This window comes from Salmo trutta, chromosome 10 (genome assembly GCF_901001165.1).
Source record: "Salmo trutta chromosome 10, fSalTru1.1, whole genome shotgun sequence".
NCBI lineage: Eukaryota > Metazoa > Chordata > Actinopteri > Salmoniformes > Salmonidae > Salmo > Salmo trutta.
The window spans coordinates 45,963,198-45,984,672 of NC_042966.1; the positions used below are offsets into that span (position 1 = coordinate 45,963,198).

At 43.2% G+C, this 21,475-nt stretch overlaps 1 protein-coding gene across 1 annotated transcript in view; it reads right to left on the reverse strand.

Annotated features, from left to right (window-relative positions):
* The window catches only part of LOC115201767 (AT-rich interactive domain-containing protein 4B-like), a gene marked incomplete at its 3' end in the record, with an annotated part of 156,428 nt that overhangs the window by 97,170 nt on the left and 37,783 nt on the right, over nt 1-21,475 (reverse strand). The window contains exon 4 of the mRNA XM_029765655.1: nt 1,288-1,353. Coding sequence (XP_029621515.1) covers nt 1,288-1,353 — 66 coding nt within the window. The remainder of the gene's footprint in view (nt 1-1,287; nt 1,354-21,475) is intronic.

A 21,475-nucleotide genomic window follows, 5' to 3' on the forward strand; every position in this document is an offset into this window, starting at 1 on the left:
TCTCGGGGGCACATCCGTGGCTTGGTGGAATCTACCAGCGTGCTGGGGGGTTACTTCCTTGCCAGCGGGCTACAGTGCATAATTACCCACCGCAAATCTGCATGAAGACTAGGGTTGAGTTATTGTAGGTTTTGGGGAAGCTCCATATCTCATCTCTTTTCTGTGGTGCCCGGTGTGATTGAATTTTCTCTTGTTGTGGTCTGGTGTGCTCAGCATGAATCGTTGGAGTGACTATGAACCGTTGGAGTGACTATGAACCGTTGGAGTGACTATGAACCGTTGGAGTGACTATGAACCGTTGGGAAATGACTGAACCGTTGAGAAGTGACTATGAACCGTTGGGAGATGTTTGTAGCTGATACGGTCTCGTGTGCCCTGTTCCTGAGTGTTATGTGACTGACCATTGTTTGGTTTTGTCATGTTCTAACTTTCCTGTCTGTTCCCTCCTGGTCTTGTGTTCTCCTTTCCTCTTAAATGTTGCTTCCTGTGCGCAAAGGTTGCTGAGGTCTGGGGAGAAGGAGGTTGGCTGGGGCAAGTGGAAGGTGAACATGTAACCTCTCGTAAATTTGGGACGCAGAGGCCTGTGTCAATTTGGGACGCAGAGGCCTGTGTCAATTTGGGACGCAGGGGCCTGTGTCAATTTGGGACGCAGAGGCTGGTACGTTGTTCCGGGGCCCTTGTTGGTCCCCGGTTTTATGGGGGGGTGTGTGACAACCCTCCCACTCTGTCTGCTGTATTTCTCTCTTTGCTCTTGTTCCTTATTAGGATGCTGGTGGGCGGAGTTGGAAGGGTCGTCAGCTAGATGGGAAACACCTGGGCTCGGGTGTGTCCCAGGATAAAGACAACTCTTCCACAGTCAATGGGGAGACTCTCTCCATGCAGACACCTTGTTTTTGGTTGTGCTAGTTATGGTATCTAATAAATATATATTTTTGATACTCCTTGTCTCCACGTTGTCTCCCTTTTGTTGCGAACTCTGAGCCGGTTCGTAACATTATGATTAATAAATTGACTGTTTATAGATGTGAGAGTCGAGTTAAATTTGGCAGATGGTAACTCTTTAAAGAACCTCTCTCGCGGTGCCCCAGAACCTAATGAGTAAATTGTTACATGATTAATTTAAAATCGGGTAACAATTAAGCATAGTTAGTGGATTAGATAAATAACAGTCTTCAGATTAATGTTAAAGTCAAGTCACGACAGTGGCTAGGTTCAGATCAGTTCATATGGACTTGAAAAGAGACCTTTATAAAGGAGATGAGATCACAGTTAAAAGAGCTGTCTTACCTTCAGAGGGCCTTGGATGCTGTCATCATGGACCTCCACTGTGGTCAGGTCTGGTTTAAAGGTCACCTGAAGAGGGGAAAGGAGGTTAGATTACTCCACATCACACGGCCTGGGAGCGACAACCTGTCAAAAATATTAGCTACACACTGCCGTGTGCAGTCAGATCATCATATGAAATGGTGGTAATCTGGCATGTGTGACAGCCTAGATGCCTCAACTTGACACAAACTCTTCCCTTTGCTCATACACAGGATAACAGGATGAATGGTGTCTCGATAACATTGACCCAACATTCTGTTCACTTCCGGACTCCTAGCAACTAGCCTACACTGTTGCTACAACACTGGGACAAACCAACAGGTTTTTATCACGGGGGGTTGACAACTGGAAGGTATACTGGGCCTGCGTTCATTTAGCAGACGCTCTAATCCAGAGCGATAGTTGTGGAAATGTACGATGTTGTTCACTTTAAAAGAGAAGCTTTACCGCTAGACATTATATGGGGTGTTTTCCCAGTCTCCCAACATAATAATGACTGAAGGGGAGGCGTTTTAGACATAATTATGAGTGAAGGGGAGGCGTTTAAGACATAATGATGAGTGAGGGGAGGCGTTTAAGACATGATGACTGAGGGGAGGCATTAAGACATAATTATTAGTGAGGGGAGGCGTTAAGACATAATGATGACTGAGGGGAGGCGTTAAGACATAATGATGACTGAAGGGGAGGCGTTTTAGACATAATGATGACTGAAGGGGAGGCGTTAAGACATAATGATGACTGAGGGGAGGCGTTTTAGACATAATGATGACTGAGGGGAGGCGTTAAGACATAATGATGACTAAAGGGGAGGCATTAAGACATAATGATGACTGAAGGGGAGGCGTTAAGACATAATGATGACTGAGGGGAGGCGTTAAGACATAATGATGACTGAGGGGAGGCGTTAAGACATAATGATGACTAAAGGGGAGGCGTTTTAGACATAATGATGACTGAAGGGGAGGCGTTAAGACATAATGATGACTGAGGGGAGGCGTTTTAGACATAATGATGACTGAGGGGAGGCGTTAAGACATAATGATGACTAAAGGGGAGGCGTTAAGACATAATGATGACTGAGGGGAGGCGTTTTAGACATAATGATGACTGAAGGGGAGGCGTTAAGACATAATTATGACTGAGGGGAGGCGTTAAGTCATAATGATGACTAAAGGGGAGGCGTTAAGACATAATGATGACTAAAGGGGAGGCGTTAAGACATAATGATGACTGAGGGGAGGCGTTAAGTCATAATGATGACTAAAGGGGAGGCGTTAAGTCATAATGATGACTAAAGGGGAGGCGTTAAGACATAATGATGACTGAAGGGGAGGCGTTAAGACATAATGATGACTAAAGGGGAGGCGTTTTAGACATAATGATGACTAAAGGGGAGGCGTTAAGACATAATGATGACTGAGGGGAGGCGTTAAGTCATAATGATGACTGAGGGGAGGCGTTAAGACATAATGATGACTAAAGGGGAGGCGTTTTAGACATAATGATGACTAAAGGGGAGGCGTTAAGACATAATGATGACTAAAGGGGAGGCGTTTTAGACATAATTATGACTGAGGGGAGGCGTTAAGACATAATGATGACTGATGGGAGGCGTTTTAGACATAATGATGACTAAAGGCTCTTGTTACAGACAGGCTTCTATTTGCTTAAACCACTGAACACAACAGGCTCTTGTTACAGACAGGCTTCTATTTGCTTAAACCACTGAACACAACAGGCTCTTGTTACAGACAGGCTTCTATTTGAGCCATGCATCTATTTCCTTAATGCACACAGATTTGCTCATTTGCATAGTTAATTGTTTCATTCCAGCATTCACTTCCAGTATTTTAATACATTTCTTAATTTCCTGCACTACTGTGTCATCATTTACACACAGTCATGCTTCTTTTGTCTTAGTATGCCTCTATTTTAAAAAATATATATAATAATTCCTTGACAGAATAATTATTCTTCTCTGACTGGGCATTTTCAGCAGTTCATTCTTTAGCCACTAGAGGGTGAACTGCCGATTTCTATGGGTCTGTACTCCCGAAATTGACTGTTTTTGTGCTTGCCAGTTAGATAGATATTCAGCTGTTAGCAGCCACTGGCTAGCAATGTCTTACTGGTGATAAAAATTGACAATTTACAATTTTTATATCATTTAAAATGTAACAAATTAAACAAAACTCGTAAACAACTCATGCTAATTCATGGTAATATCATAAACAATACATTTAGACCAGGCGTTTATTTGAAACAGCCGTTTGTATGCTGAAATATCTGGTGTTGCCCGGACATTAAAAGGGACTAAGCGTTTAATTTAAGTTTTACGGTGGCTGTACAGTCGTGGCCAAAAGTTTTGAGAATGACACAAATATTCATTTTCAAAGTTTGCTGCCTCAGTTTGTATGATGGCAATTTGCATATACTCCAGAATGTTATGAAGAGTGATCAGATGAATTGCAATGTCCCTCTTTGCAACGCAAATGAACTGAATCCCAAAAAACATTTCCACTGCATTTCAGCCCTGCCACAAAAGGACCAGCTGACATCATGTCAGTGATTCTCTCGTTAACACAGGTGTGAGTGTTGACGAGGACAAGGCTGGAGATCACTCTGTCATGCTGATTGAGTTCAAATAACAAACTGGAAGCTTCAAAAGGAGGGTGGTGCTTAGAATCATTGTTCTTCCTCTGTCAACCATGTGCCGTCATCATTGCTTTGCACAAAAAGGGCTTCACAGGCAAGGATATTGCTGCCAGTAAGATTGCACCTAAATCAACCATTTATCGGATAATCAAGAACTTCAAGGAGAAGCTTCAAAAAAAAGCTTGTCCGGAGAAGACAAGGTGAGCGCTACCATCAGCCCTGTGTCATGCCAACAGTAAAGCATCCTGAGACCATTCATGTGTGGGGTTGCTTCTCAGCCAAGGGAGTGGGATCACTCACAATTTTGCCTAAGAACACAGCCATGAATAAAGAATGGTACCAACACATCCTCCGAGAGCAACTTCTCCCAACCATCCAGGAACAGTTTGGTGACGAACAATGCCTTTTCCAGCATGATGGAGCACCTTGCCATTAGGCAAAAGTGATAACTAAGTGGCTCGGGGAACAAAACATCGATATTTTGGGTCCATGGCCAGGAAACTCCCCAGACCTTAATCCGATTGAGAACTTGTGGTCAATCCTCAAGAGGAGGGTGGACAAACAAAACCCCTCAAATTCTGACAAACTCCAAGCATTGATTATGCAAGAATGGGCTGCCATCAGTCAGGATGTGGCCCAGAAGTTAATTGACAGCATGCCAGGGCGGATTGCAGAGGTCTTGAAAAAGAAGGGTCAACACTGCAAATATTGACTCTTTGCATCAACTTCATGTATTTGTCAATAAAAGCCTTTGACACTTATGAAATGCTTGTAATTATCCGTCAGTAATCCATAGTAACATCTGACAAAAATATCTAAAGACACTGAAGCAGCAAACTTTGAGGAAATCAATATTTGTGTCATTCTCAAAACTTTTGGCCACGACTGTACTCTCTGTCTTACCACCCTACTCTTCTACATTTGCACATACTGTACATAGATTTTTCTATTGTGTTATTGACTGTACGTTTGTTTATGTGTAACTCTGTTGTTTTTGTCGCACTGCTTTGCTTTATCTTGGCCAGGTCGCAGTTGTTAATGAGAACTTGTTCTCAACTTGCCTATCTGGTTAAATAAAGGTGAAATAAAACAAATTAAAAACAGGGAAGCTTCAAACTGTAACTAATGCTTGTAAAATGACCTAGTTATCGCTCAACCAACTAACCAATCTGTGACATCTGTGACACATCTATATATATATATATATATATGATTAGTGAATGATCTATATATATATATATATATATATGATTAGTGAAGATGTGACCAATACAAGTGGATGTCACAGATTGGTTAGTTATTTCACCTTTATTATATATATATATATATATATATATATCATCATATCACTGGTCACATCTTCACTAATGCTGCAGAGCTGCTAATAGCAGTCCCCAATGGCTGTGACCATTACACCATTACATTAGTGACCATTACACCATTACATTAGTGACCATTACACCATTACATTAGTGACCAATACAACACTACATTAGTGACCATTACACCATTACATTAGTGACCATTACACCATTACATTAGTGACCATTACATTAGTGACCATTACACCACTACATTAGTGACCATTACACCATTACATTAGTGACCATTACACCATTACATTAGTGACCATTACACCATTACATTAGTGACCAATACAACACTACATTAGTGACCATTACACCATTACATTAGTGACCATTACACCACTACATTAGTGACCATTACACCATTACATTAGTGCCCATTACACCACTACATTAGTGACCATTACATTAGTGACCATTACACCATTACATTAGTGCCCATTACACCACTACATTAGTGCCCATTACACCATTACATTAGTGACCATTACACCATTACATTAGTGACCATTACACCATTACATTAGTGACCAATACACCACTACATTAGTGACCATTACATTAGTGACCATTACACCATTACATTAGTGCCCATTACACCACTACATTAGTGCCCATTACACCATTACATTAGTGACCATTACACCACTACATTAGTGACCATTACACCATTACATTAGTGACCAATACAACACTACATTAGTGACCATTACACCATTACATTAGTGACCATTACACCATTACATTAGTGACCATTACACCATTACATTAGTGCCCATTACACCACTACATTAGTGACCATTACACCATTACATTAGTGACCATTACACCATTACATTAGTGACCATTACACCATTACATTAGTGCCCATTACACCACTACATTAGTGACCATTACACCACTACATTAGTGACCATTACACCACTACATTAGTGACCATTACATTAGTGACCATTACACCACTACATTAGTGACCATTACACCATTACATTAGTGACCATTACACCATTACATTAGTGACCATTACACCACTACATTAGTGACCATTACATTAGTGACCATTACACCACTACATTAGTGACCATTACACCATTACATTAGTGACCATTACACCATTACATTAGTGACCATTACATTAGTGACCATTACACCATTACATTAGTGACCATTACACCATTACATTAGTGACCATTACACCACTACATTAGTGACCATTACACCACTACATTAGTGCCCATTACACCACTACATTAGTGACCATTACACCACTACATTAGTGACCATTACACCATTACATTAGTGACCATTACACCATTACATTAGTGACCATTACACCATTACATTAGTGACCATTACACCACTACATTAGTGACCATTACACCACTACATTAGTGACCATTACACCATTACATTAGTGACCATTACACCACTACATTAGTGACCATTACACCATTACATTAGTGACCATTACACCACTACATTAGTGACCATTACACCATTACATTAGTGACCATTACACCATTACATTAGTGACCAATACACCACTACATTAGTGACCATTACACCATTACATTAGTGACCATTACACCACTACATTAGTGACCATTACACCACTACATTAGTGACCATTACACCATTACATTAGTGACCATAACCACTGTGGCAATAACGAGGAAAGACAAAGTGCCAAAAAGTTGGGCCTAAAGTAACATACAAAATCTTTACTCAGGACTCTAGTTGCAGATGTAAAACATGTAAATTGATCTGATGTGTATGAGGAAGTGAATCCAGATGGAGCACTGGAAGTATTTGTAAAAGTATTCATGCCAGTTGTTGACAAGCATGCAGCTGTTAAAATGTTAGAGCCCCCTGGATTGATAATGAATTGACAAATTGTATGGTTCATAGAAATGATGCACAAGAGGTGGCAAACAAGTCAGGCTGCTCAGTTGATTGGTTGCAATACCATACATTGAGAAATGTTCCCTGTGATTTGCGTGAAGAGGCGAAGCAAAAAGGGGACGGAGGGCAGGCTGCATTCTGGGAATTCGTAGGCGATTGAATAAACCTCCACTTCCTTCCATTCTGCTAGCAAACGTGCTAAACTTTGGAGAATAAAATCAATGACCTACGCAGAAGATTAAACTACCAACGGAACATTAAAAACTGTAACATCTTCTGCTTCACGGAGTCGTGGCTGAACGGTGACTCTGTCAACATACAGCTGGCTGGTTATACGCTGTACCGGCAGGATAGAACAGCGGCGTCTGGTAAGACAAGGGGAGGCGGACTAAGTATTTTTGTAAATACCAGCTGGTGCACGATATCTAAGGTAGTCTCAAGCTATTGCCTGCCTGAGGTAGAGTATCTCATGGTAAGCTGTAGACCACACTATCTGTATTTTTCGTAGCTGTTTACATATCACCACAGACCGATGCTGACACTAAGATAGCATTGAATGAGCTGCATTACGCCATAAGCAAACAAGAAAACGCTCACCCAGAGGCGGCGCTCCTAGCAGCCAAGGACTTTAATGCAGGGAAACTTAAATCTGTTTTACCAAATTTCTTTCAGCATGTTAAACGTTCAACAAAAGGGGGAAAAAAAACTCTGGACCACCTTTACTCCACACACAGAGATGCATACAAAGCTCACCCTCCATTTGGCAAATGTGACCATAATTCTATCCTCCTGATTCCTGCTTACAAGCATAAATTAAAGCAGGAAGCACCAGTGACTAGATCAATAAAAAAGTGGTCAGATGATGCAGATGCTAAGCTACAGGACTGTTTTGCTAAGCACAGACTGGAATATGTTCCGGGATTCCTCCGATGGCATTGAGGAGTACACCACATCTGTCAGGGATTCCTAGGAGTGGTGGTTGGAGTCAGGCGCAGAGAGCAGAGGGTAAGTATAACGTCTTTATTTCACCGGCACAAAACGGTCACGCCAAAAACAGAGGGCGCGTCACAAAGTAGACCAGCCCAAAAACACAGCGCAAAATGGTCCGGAGAGTAATAAGGCGCCAGCCAGAACATCCAACAACAAACAGAAAAATAATCCCGCACAAACCTGGGCGGGCCTAACAGGCTTAAATAAACACAAAACAGGGAACAGGTGCAACCAATAAGACCGAACAAACAGAAAAGGAAAAAAGGATCAGCGGCGGTTAGTAGACCGGGGACGACGACCGCCGAGCGCCGCCCGAACAGGCAGGGGAGCCGCCTTCGGTGGGATTCGTGACAACATCAGTCATTGGCTTCATCAATAAGTGCATCGATGACGTCGTCCCCACAGTGACCGTACGTACATACCCCAACCAGAAGCCATGGATTACAGGCAACATCTGCACTGAGCTAAAGGATAGAACTGCCGCTTTCAAGGAGCAAGACTGTAACCTGGAAGCTTATAAGAAATCCCGCTATGACCTCCGACGAACCATCAAACAGTCAAAGCATCAATACAGGACTAAGATCAAATCTTACTACACCGGTTCTGACGCTCGTCAGATGTGGCAGGGCTTGAAAACCATTACAGACTACAAAGGGAAGTACAGCCGAGAGCTGTAGGTGTTGAGCTAGATGGGAGGAGCCTGGATGGGTTGAGCTAGATGGGAGGAGCCTGGAGGGGTTGAGCTAGATGGGAGGAGCCTGGAGGGGTTGAGCTAGATGGGAGGAGCCTGGAGGGGTTGAGCTAGATGGGAGGAGCCTGGAGGGGTTGAGCTAGATGGGAGGAGCCTAGAGGGGTTGAGCTAGATGGGAGGAGCCTAGAGGCAACAGAAGGTGAAACCAGGCTACACAAAAGGTATTTTCATTAACTATTCTCAGACATTATCACCCTTTATGTGTACTGCCAATGTTGTACAGATTAAATTCAGTGAATTGCCTTTTTTTTTAATGTTCCATCACTTCACTTTAGCCTGATGCATAAGAGCATCTCTGATGAGACCATAGAAGTAAATGAAGATGAGGTCAATGACCTACTGAATAGTGTGTAAGTGTAAGATTGTTCTTAGTATTTGTGCTAGTGTACTTTGGTTTTGTATTTACCATTATATTAATATTCTGTCTTATATGTGATAGCATTGATTGGGATGATGAAACTGGTGCTGACGAGACCTGGAGTCCCTCAACTAAATCACAGGTGAGTGAGATACTTATGAAGAGGAGTCTGAAGAGTCTGAAGAGGTAGAATAGTCTGGGAAGCTCGGACGAAGAATACATTCCTTCACTTTGTGTGCGGCGTTTTTATCATTATATGCCTTTAGCCATGTATACATTTTTAAAATGTGCCTCTTATGCTACATCTGTACCATTTTTTGAAAAAATGTTTATTTTGTGTGTTAAAACAGAATGGGTGGATCTGTCCATCCACAGCTGCGCATTGATAGAGTACCGGTCATCAGTGTGGAAGAGACAGAGCATGATTCCATCCTTTCAGAAGACTTTCTGCCTCCACTGGCTCCAGGTCATCTATAAGTCTATGCTAGGTAAAGCTCCGCCTTATCTCAGCTCACGATAACAACACCCACCCGTAGCAGGCGCTCCTGCAGGTATATCTCACTGTTCATCCCCAAAGCCAACACGTATTTTGGCCGCCTTTCCTTCCAGTTCTCTGCTGCCTATGACTGGAGGGAATTGCAAAAATCACTGAAGCTGGAGATTCATATCTCCCTCTCTAACTTTAAGCATCAGCTGTCAGAGCAGCTTACCGATCATTGTACCTGTACGCAGCCCATCTGTAAATAGCCCACCCAACTACCTCATCCCCATATTGTTTTTTTATTTTACACACACACACACACACACACACACACACACACTTCTACTTGCACATCATCATCTGCACATCTATCACTCCAGTGTTAATCTGCTAAACTGTAATTACTTCGCTACTATGGCCTATTTATTGCCTTACCTCCTTACACCATTTGCATACACTGTATATAGATTTTTCTATTGTATTACTGACTGTACGTTTGTTTATTCCATGTGTAACTCTGTTGTTTGTGTCGCACTGCTTTGCTTTATCTTGGCCAGGTCGCAGTTGAAAATGAGAACTTGTTCTCAACTAGCCTACCTGGTTAAATAAAGGACTTGTTCTCAACTGGCCTACCTGGTTAAATAAAGGACTTGTTCTCAACTGGCCTACCTGGTTAAATAAAGGACTTGTTCTCAACTGGCCTACCTGGTTAAATAAAGGACTTGTTCTCAACTGGCCTACCTGGTTAAATAAAGGTGAAAAAGTGAAGAATAAAAAAAAAAAAAAAATAAACATCAAGTGATTAGCGAAGATGACATCATTGGCAAAGTGAAGACAGTTTAATACATCTGACAAACTTGGTGCTGCCTGTTGATCAGTGCCCGTTCCACAACCGGGGAACAAGTGGAGATTGCCACGCCCTTCCACCCTTTGAGGTCCACATCAGTTTGAGAGGCACAGCAAGCATCATCTCTGTATACCCGTTGCAAGACCCACTGGTTGATGCTTACGTAACAGTATAGCTTCCGTCCCTCTCCTCGCCCCAACCTGGGCTTGAACCAGGGACCCTCTGCACACATCAACAACTGACACCCCACGAAGCATCGTTACGCATCGCACCACAAAAGCCGCGGCCCTCGCAACGCAAAGGGGAAACCCTACTTCAGGTCTCAGAGCGAGTGACGTCTCCTGGTTGAACCGCTATTACCGCGCACAACCGCTAACTAGCTTCGCCATTTCACATCAGTTACACTTATTTATAAAATAAAAATTTATAAAACCCTCTTAGGCCTCACTCCCCCCTATCTGAGATATCTACTGCAGCCCTCATCCTCCCCATACAACACCCGTTCACTCCCCCCTATCTGAGATATCTACTGCAGCCCTCATCCTCCACATACAACACCCGTTCACTCCCCCCTATCTGAGATATCTACTGCAGCCCTCATCCTCCCCATACAACACCCGTTCACTCCCCCCTATCTGAGATATCTACTGCAGCCCTCATCCTCCACATACAACACCCGTTCACTCCCCCCTATCTGAGATATCTACTGCAGCCCTCATCCTCCCCATACAACACCCGTTCACTCCCCCCTTTCTGAGATATCTACTGCAGCCCTCATCCTCCACATACAACACCCGTTCACTCCCCCCTATCTGAGATATCTACTGCAGCCCTCATCCTCCCCATACAACACCCGTTCACTCCCCCCTATCTGAGATATCTACTGCAGCCCTCATCCTCCACATACAACACCCGTTCACTCCCCTCTATCTGAGATATCTACTGCAGCCCTCATCCTCCCCATACAACACCCGTTCACTCCCCCCTATCTGAGATATCTACTGCAGCCCTCATCCTCCACATACAACACCCGTTCACTCCCCCCTATCTGAGATATCTACTGCAGCCCTCATCCTCCACATACAACACCCATTCACTCCCCCCTATCTGAGATATCTACTGCAGCCCTCATCCTCCCCATACAACACCCGTTCACTCCCCCCCTACCTGAGATATCTACTGCAGCCCTCACCCGTTCACTCCCCTCTATCTGAGATATCTACTGCAGCCCTCATCCTCCACATACAACACCCGTTCACTCCCCCATCTGAGATATCTACTGCAGCCCTCATCCTCCCCATACAACACCCGTTCACTCCCCCCTATCTGAGATATCTACTGCAGCCCTCATCCTCCCCATACAACACCCGTTCACTCCCCCCTATCTGAGATATCTACTGCAGCCCTCATCCTCCACATACAACACCCATTCACTCCCCCCTATCTGAGATATCTACTGCAGCCCTCATCCTCCCCATACAACACCCGTTCACTCCCCCCTATCTGAGATATCTACTGCAGCCCTCATCCTCCACATACAACACCCGTTCACTCCCCTCTATCTGAGATATCTACTGCAGCCCTCATCCTCCACATACAACACCCGTTCACTCCCCCCTATCTGAGATATCTACTGCAGCCCTCATCCTCCACATACTGTGACGGCCCTAAATTTTCCTGAACCGTCTCAGTGCTTCTTCCAATAGAGCGCTTCCCCTTTAATTCCCAATTAAATAGCCAGCATCAGCTGCCCAAAAGTGGGGTTGTGATGGAAACATGAATGAGGATGTGTTCGACCCTCAGTTCTGAAGCGTCTCTCTTCCGTTTGTTGTGTTGCTGTAAAAGTGTGCTTTGTGTAGCCTAATAGAAAATCTACCCAGGATCGGATCCACTCTTTGCCTCCGTTGGTTTTCGTGGCCTTTCTCCGCTGGAGATCTGTCGGCGGATTGGATTCTCTGACTGACCGACTGACTACAACCTTTTTTGTATACGGTATTTCATTTGTTTTGGGGTGATATATACTGTGATGATTTATGTAGTTAGTTGTAGTTGAGGATTTATTGAAATGTGTGGTAAAATATTTGTTCTTTTCATTGTATGATTGACACTGGGTTTACGCTACACTGTATGACGGACAACCATTGCGTGACTAAGGTCAGTTGAGTTCCCTGAACTTGTTTACCGGGCTGGACTCTTTTTAGGCCCGAGGTACAGGACATTTATGGAGGAACCAGAGCTGTTTAAAGCTCATTATTGTTATATTGTTGTGTGTGATCATTTATGTTGTTAATACATCCACGCAAAGGAATACAGTTGTTTTGAAGTTATTTCCATTGTTTTAAGGGTTCATGAAAAGTGTATTTCCATCCTGACATTTACATGAGTCCTTTGTATTGGTGTAGACTTGACGGACCAGATGGGACTCATTCCCTATCAAACTAAAAGGAGAAACTAATATTTTCTCTGGTAGGCACAACCTACCTGGCACCCCTATAAATTATAACCTCAAGTCAAAACCGTTACAATACAACACCTGTTCTGCCAGTCACATTCTGTTAAAGGTCCCCAAAGCGAACACATCCCTGGGTCGCTCCTCTTTTCAGTTCGATGCAGCTAGCGACTGGAACGAGCTGCAACAAACACTCAAACTGGACAGTTTTATCTCCATCTCTTACTTCAAAGACTCAATCATGGACACTCTTACTGACAGTTGTGGCTGCTTTGTGTGATGTATTGTTGTCTCTACCTTCTTGACCTTTGTGCTGTTGTCTGTGCCCAATAATGTTTGTACCATGTTTTGTGTTGCCATCATGTTGTTATGTTGTGTTGCTGCCATGTTGTTGTCATGTGTTGCTGCCATGTTGTTGTCATGTGTTGCTGCCATGTTGTTGTCATGAGTTGCTGCCATGTTGTTGTCATGAGTTGCTGCCATGTTGTTGTCATGTGTTGCTACCATGTTGTGTGTTGCTACCATGCTGTGTTGTCATGTGTTGCTACCATGTTGTGTTGTCATGTGTTGCTACCATGCTGTGTTGTCATGTGTTGCTACCATGCTGTGTTGTCATGTGTTGCTACCATGCTGTGTTGTCATGTGTTGCTACCATGCTGTGTTGTCATGTGTTGCTACCATGCTGTGTTGTCATGTGTTGCTACCATGCTGTGTTGTTGACTTAGGTCTCTCTTTATGTAGTGTTGTCGTCTCTTGTGATCCCAGTAGCTGTCATTGTAAATAAAATATACAAAAATACAATTGAAAGGGTGAGTTAATCCAATTCTAATATGGGTTTGTTGTACTTCTCTACATCCAATGAAGAATGTCACAGACTTGTAGCTTTGAACTTTCTATGCTATTTAGACATCGGTTGGCATTCACCCAAGTAAGGATGCTTGTGCAAAATGTATTAGTGCAACAAAAACAAGCTGTAACTTGGTAGGAGTATATATATATATATATATATATATATATATATATACACACACAACTCGCTGATTACCCCTTTAATTATGTCATTGAGTTATTTTGTCCAGGGGTAATTATTGCTTTTATATCCGGTTGAAAACTCCTCTGGAATATCGATATCATAACCTGATCCCTTCACGCCTTATTTCACTGGACGTCCCACGGTCTCCTTGAATAGCAAGGCTTGGAGTAAGGTCTCATTTACTTGCATAGACCTGGCACAAGTCATTGGTCTTAATTGTATGGTTGAAATGTCACCCTCAACAGTTAAATCAATGGTATCCAATTTTCACAAAAGACAAAGTTGTCTAATATGTATATCCAGAAAAGAAGAAAAAAAAACATGCAAAAAAACGAATGTAAAAATTACTATTTATTATAAACTGGGTGGTTCGAGCCGTGAATGCTGATTGGCTGACAGCCGTGGTATAGATAAGCAATAAGGCCCGAGGAGGTCAATATACCACGGCTTAGGAGTGCCTCTCTTCCCAGGCCCCCCCAACAGAGATATGTCTGTTCATGTAAAGATTCTTGACACCTCTGACAAGCTCATGTCTGAACTCTGTTTTGATTCAAGCTAGGTTTGAACCTGACATAAGATGGGTCTTTGGGACTCAGTCAGGGTCTAAGAACGACTACATGATGGAAACAAATCAGCATTTCTTTAGAAGTGTCTGACGGTGAGATTCTGAGTGTCTGACGTTCTAGTTCAGAATAGATCCTCCTCACAGAAACAGAGGGGTTTGTTTACAACCTGTATCAATCTGCAGTGAGAGACATATTAGTGACCTTGGTCTGGTGCTGCTTGTTTCCCCAGCTACTTTAGCACGAGGACTGCATCCCAAATGACACAATATTCCCTATATAGTGCACTACTTTTGACCAAGATCCATACAATTCAAAAAGGTAGTGCACTATTTAGGGAATAGGGTGCCATTTGGGATGCAACCCTAACAGTAATGGCAGAAAAAACATGAACTGGGGATTTTGACAATCCTCTTTATCCACTAACCCAGAGTCAGATGAGGTCCTTTATCTACTGACCCAGAGTCAGATGAGGCCCTTTATCTACTGACCCAGAGTCAGATGGGGCCCTTTATCTACTGACCCAGAGTCAGATGAGGTCCTTTATCTACTGACCCAGAGTCAGATGAGGCCCTTTATCTACTGACCCAGAGTCAGATGAGGCCCTTTATCTACTGACCCAGAGTCAGATGAGGCCCTTTATCTACTGACCCAGAGTCGGATGGGGCCATTTATCTACTGACCCAGAGTCAGATGGGGCCCTTTATCTACTGACCCAGAGTCAGATGAGACCCTTTATCTACTGACCCAGAGTCAGATGGGGTCCTTTATCTACTGACCCAGAGTCAGATGGGGCCCTTTATCTACTGACCCAGAGTCAGATGAGGTCCTTTATCTACTGACCCAGAGTCAGATGAGGCCCTTTATCTACTGACCCAGAGTCAGATGAGACCCTTTATCTACTGACCCAGAGTCAGATGGGGCCCTTTATCTACTGACCCAGAGTCAGATGAGACCCTTTATCTACTGACCCAGAGTCAGATGGGGTCCTTTATCTACTGACCCAGAGTCAGATGAGGTCCTTTATCTACTGACCCAGAGTCAGATGAGGTCCTTTATCTACTGACCCAGAGTCAGATGAGGTCCTTTATCTACTGACCCAGAGTCAGATGGGGCCATTTATCAACTGACCCAGAGTCATACCATTTTTATGTCTCTGTGTGCAGTTTGAAGAGTTACTAACTAGCGCTATCAAAATTACTATCATTAGCACAACAACTGGAAGTCTATGGGTATCTGCAACCATGCTAGCAGATACCCATAGACTTCCATTAATTGTGCTAACGATAATTAGCATTGGCTTGCGCAACTACCTCTAACTTCCTTCATACCGGACACAGACATAAAAAAATATTCCACGATTTCATCTGACTCTGGGGAAGTTTACAGAGACCAGTTTACAGAGGAGTATAGAGGGCAGTGATGTGTCCTATAAGGAGCATTGGTGGCAAATCTGATGGCCGAATGGTAGAGAACATCTAGCCGCTCGAGAGCACCCTTACCTATCGATCTATAAATTATGTCTCCGTAATCTAGCATGGGTAGGATGGTCATCTGAATCAGGGTTAGTTTGGCAGCTGGGGTGAAAGAGGAGCGATTACGATAGAGGAATCCAAGTCTAGATTTAACTTTAGACTGCAGCTTTGATATGTGCTGAGAGAAGGACAGTGTACCGTCTAGCCATACTCCCAAGTACTTGTATGAGGTGACTACCTCAAGCTCTAAACCCTCAGAGGTAGTAATAACACCTGTAGGAAGAGGGGCATTCTTCTTACCAAACCACATGACCTTTGTTTTGGAGGTGTTCAGAACAAGGTTACGGGCAGAGAAAGCTTGTTGGACACTAAGAAAGATTTGTTGTAGAGCATTTAGCACAAAATAGCAGGACAACATTGTTTAGATTCAAGGGCAATGGTGACATCATTGAGGACCTTTAAGATTGCAGTGACACATCCATAACCTGAGCGGAAACCAGATTGCATACCAGTCAATAATCCACTGACTGGCTTTCTTGATAAGTTTTTCCAACACTTTAGATAAACAGGGTAAAATAGAAAATAGGCCTATAACAGTTAGGATCAGCTTGATCTCCCCCTTTATTTAAAGGATGAACCGTGACTGCCTTCCAAGCAATGGGAACCTCCCCAAAAAGGAGAAATAGGTTAAAAAGGTCAGAGATTGACTTGGCGATGATAGGGGCAGCAACCTTAAAGAAGAAAGGGTCTAAACCATCTGACCCAGATGTTTTTTTTTCTGGGTCAAATTTAAATTCCTGTGGTTTTATATAGAACATGTTTTTAAAGAACCAAAATAGTTTGGTCTGTTTAGTGTTTTTATTTTTCCCGTGGAATAAATATTGCGATACAGATATCGTCACAGCCCTACTCCTAGCCTTCCCTGTAGCTCAGTTGGTAGAGCATGGTGTTTGCAACACCAGGGTTGTGGGTTCGATTCCCACGGGGGGCCAGCACAGGAAAAAAAAAAAAAAAAAATGTATGAAATTGTATGAAATGTATGCATTCACTACTGTATGTCGCTCTGGATAAGAGCGTCTGCTAAATGACTAAAAATGTAAAAAATGTAAAATTTACTTGGTTTGTTACGAAGCAAGCAGAAAGGGTTAAATGTACCAAAGCAGTGTAGTAGAATTCATTAGAAGCTGAATATTGAGGATGATCACACGCAGCCTTAATTGGTTTAATCTTACGTTTGTAGAATACGAAGTCTCCAGACATTTCCAGCGTTACTGTGCTGCTGCTAATTCTTTTGAAATAACAACCCACACAAACACAGCATCCTTCTAAATATTACAAAAATCACTTTTAAAAAAGGCTGACACTACTCCAAGACAAGTTATACTCAAAAAAGGTATGAATACTCCAGACATTTACACTTACTGTGCTGCTGCTAACTGTTGAAATAACACCTCGTCAAGTTGTACAGTGATGTATCAATGTGGCAATGTATTGATCTCCTTCCTGGTATGCGAGAAAAAAAACCCAGCTCTTGCCATGCATAGAATTTTTAAGAGCAAAGCCATTTGGATTTCAAGAGGCGTCCAATCTACCAGGGCACCAAGGCCATTCATCAAATTGCCAATAAAAATTGATTTAAAAAAAACAGACACATGATCTACTCTGTTAAAAACATATGTAAACGTAGGTAGATAAATTTGCCGACAGGTCAAAGTGTAGGTGATATGCATATTGGCTACAGTCTGTCATGTCCACACCGATGCTGACATGAGGCAGGTGCCAGAAATGTAGCTAAACTCTAACGAGCCTATTAATTACATATATTGGCCCATCGTCAGTCATGTTTGACAAATATGATGTAGCCTAATTAACAGGAATGTCTAAAGGCTTGATTCTGTCATACTCGAGGCTCTGTTCGTCAGCAGAGAAAGGCCTTGCAGTCTGAGCGGAGGCAGTCAGTATTTAATAAACACTTCATGTTGAAACAAGCTCTCATGTTCTATTGCGTTTCAAATCAACTTTATTTCCTTGTCCAGTAGCACCTCTAAACAAGATCTGACTTAAGCTAAAATGTTCTGAGCTCTTGCATCAGCCTCATTGCTTTTAAACATTCATTTAAAAAAATATCTATTAAATTTGTGATCTATCGTCCGACAACTGTCCTAGATACTGTTTGGGAATATTTCTTTCTCGCACAGAACGACAAGCTGACCAATAGAAAAGGTTTCTACTGTGGGGAATAGTAGATAGGCTGGGGATTTTGCTGTTCGTTACTTGACTTGATGGCTGAGGAAAAGTAAAAATGTGGACAGTTTTGATGATTCAACCGTATACGCGTCAGCAACGACAGCTAATGAAGTAACAAATGGTTGCAGTCAGTTATGAAAACGGGTGGCCGGTTAGGGTTAGGGTTAGGGTCCACAGAACAGCGTTTCCGTTAGCCGGTAATAGCCAGCTTTCTGCAACAACAACAAAAATTAAAAGCCGACAAATAAAATTGGAACCTGCTACTTGTCCAGGAGAAGAAAAAAAAACAACCCCACTGCTAAATAATGCTTTTCAGCCTATTGACTGATGAAATACCAGCTGATGGAAGTACATTTGACAAGCATATTGGTCTGCGGGTTCATTTGCATAATTTAGTGGAATTAAATTTGGTGTGTGTATATTTGTTATGTATCTTGTACATCACATGCGCACAGCATACAGACAAAGCATTTGAGAGGAAAATCTGTCAGACATCATCTGCCCAATCAGTGAACAATTCTAAATGCAATCGTAATGTTAAAAACTGTTTTTTTGGCCACGATTAAAGAGCTTTATTTTTTTTCTTTCTCTCATCTGGTAATAGAATCGCGCTTTCCAGCGTGTCAAACACCACTTTGCAATGAGCTGGAGGCAGTATGCATTTTGAAAAAACATACAGTTACTTCATTGTTTGAAACCTGAATGTTTTACCAGACATGCTTGTTTCAAAGTAGCCTAGGCAAAATCTGACCATGTCCTTGGAGGAAATTATTTTATAAAAGACTTCCATATGCCATTGAAACCAGTACCCTTATTTATCTCATGCTATTGGTTTTAGGGATGCACAATATAAAAATCGGTGAACATATCGGAATCGCCCGATATTAGCTAAAAATGCCAATATCAGTACCGGCCGATGTCTAGTTTAACGGCAATGTGCAAAACCAATGTCAAAGCTGACGTGCATACCTATATAAAACTTAGGTACATGACGTAATGATGCCATGTAAAAGTTTACAATACACGTACAACACAGCATTCCTAACCTCGCCCACAATGTCTGCTGTGTGGATCGAGCAGTCAACAAGTCCAGCAGTCATTTGACAGAGTAAGAATATTTCAGTGAGACAACTCAAAAGGTGAAATCAATTAATGTCAAGATAATGGAATTCATTGCCATTGACAATCAACCGTTCTCTGTCGTGGGTGATGTTGGCTTTCGCCGACAGGTCGAGCACCAGTACACACTACCAAGTGCGATATTTTTCAGAAGTTGTCCTACCGGAGTTACACAGTAATAGCGTCACTGCTATTAGCTTCACGACTGTTACGTTCCCCAGTTTCTGTGTTGTGGTTTGTGTATTTGTATGTATGCATTTCAGGATGGCTTCCTGGAATCCCCCAAGCAGCTGATTGGTCGACTCCATGGCTAATTGGAGATGACCCCGCCCCCTCGTCAGGGTACAGCTGTATCCCATTGGACTCCTTCTCCAGCTAGAAAAGCCAGTTTTCTGTTGTTCTCAGATAGAGCTGATGGTTATGTCCTGTATTATGGACAGATGGTTGCTGAGAGATGAGGGTGATGTCCTGTATATTGGACAGATTGCTGAGAGATGAGGGTGATGTCCTGTATTCTGGACAGATGGTTGCTGAGAGATGAGGGTGATATCCTGTACTTTTGACAGATGTTTGCTGAGAGATGAGGGTGATGTCCTGTGTTGGTTGTTGTTAGGAGAGAGATGATTAGTGTGTCCTGTATTGGCTGAGTGAGAGAGCTGATTGGTTGTGTCTGTTGTGTGTCAATAGGACGCAGTGGTTTGATTATTGAAATAGTTGTTATTCTGTTTTTGTTCCCAGGGGGGAAAGGGGAAGGCACCTTGGGAGTGCTTAGGCAAGAGGCCCGCGGGCATACATAACCCGTAGTAGTTTACTGTCTATACACACTAGGTAAGACCTGGGCGGACCACCCCCTGTATTTTGGTTAGTGCACCAGGTGGTGCTAGTTAGGTCAGTAGTGGGTAGGTCACCAGGCGGTGCTAGTTAGGTCAGTAGTGGGTAGGTCACCAGGCGGTGCTAGTTAGGTCAGTAGTGGGTAGGTCACCAGGCGGTGCTAGTTAGGTCAGTAGTGGGTAGGTCACCAGGCGGTGCTAGTTAGGTCAGTAGTGGGTAGGTCACCAGGCAGTAGTGGGTAGGTCACCAGGCGGTGCTAGTTAGGTCAGTAGTGGGTAGGTCACCAGGCGGTGCTAGTTAGGTCAGTAAATCAAATCAAATCAAATTTATTTATATAGCCCTTCGTACATCAGCTGAAATCTCAAAGTGCTGTACAGAAACCCAGCCTAAAACCCCAAACAGCAAGCAATGCATGTGAAAGAAGCACGGTGGCTGGGAAAAACTCCCTAGGAAAAACTCCTGAGAAAGGCCAAAAACCTAGGACAAAACCCTAGCCCCCCAGTAGTGGGTAGGTCACCAGGCGGTGCTAGTTAGGTTAGTAGTGGGTAGGTCACCAGGTGGTGCTAGTTAGGTCAGTAGTGGGTAGGTCACCAGGTGGTGCTAGTTAGGTCAGTAGTGGGTAGGTCACCAGGCGGTGCTAGTTAGGTCAGTAGTGGGTAGGTCACCAAATTCTCTGCCTTTGTCATCCTTACTCGCACCTACAGTCCCATACCTCTATACCTCCACCTACAGTCCCATACCTCCACCTACAGTCCCATACCTCTATACCTCCACCTACAGTCCCACACCTCTATACCTCCACCTACAGTCCCACACCTCTATACCTCAACCTACAGTCCCATATCTCCACCTACAGTCCCACACCTCTATACCTCCACCTAGTCCCACACCTCTATACCTCCACCTACAGTCCCATACCTCTATACCTCCACCTACAGTCCCACACCTCTATACCTCCACCTACAGTCCCACACCTCTATACCTCCACCTACAGTCCCACACCTCTATACCTCCACCTACAGTCCCACACCTCTATACCTCCAACTACAGTCCCACACCTCTATACCTCCACCTACAG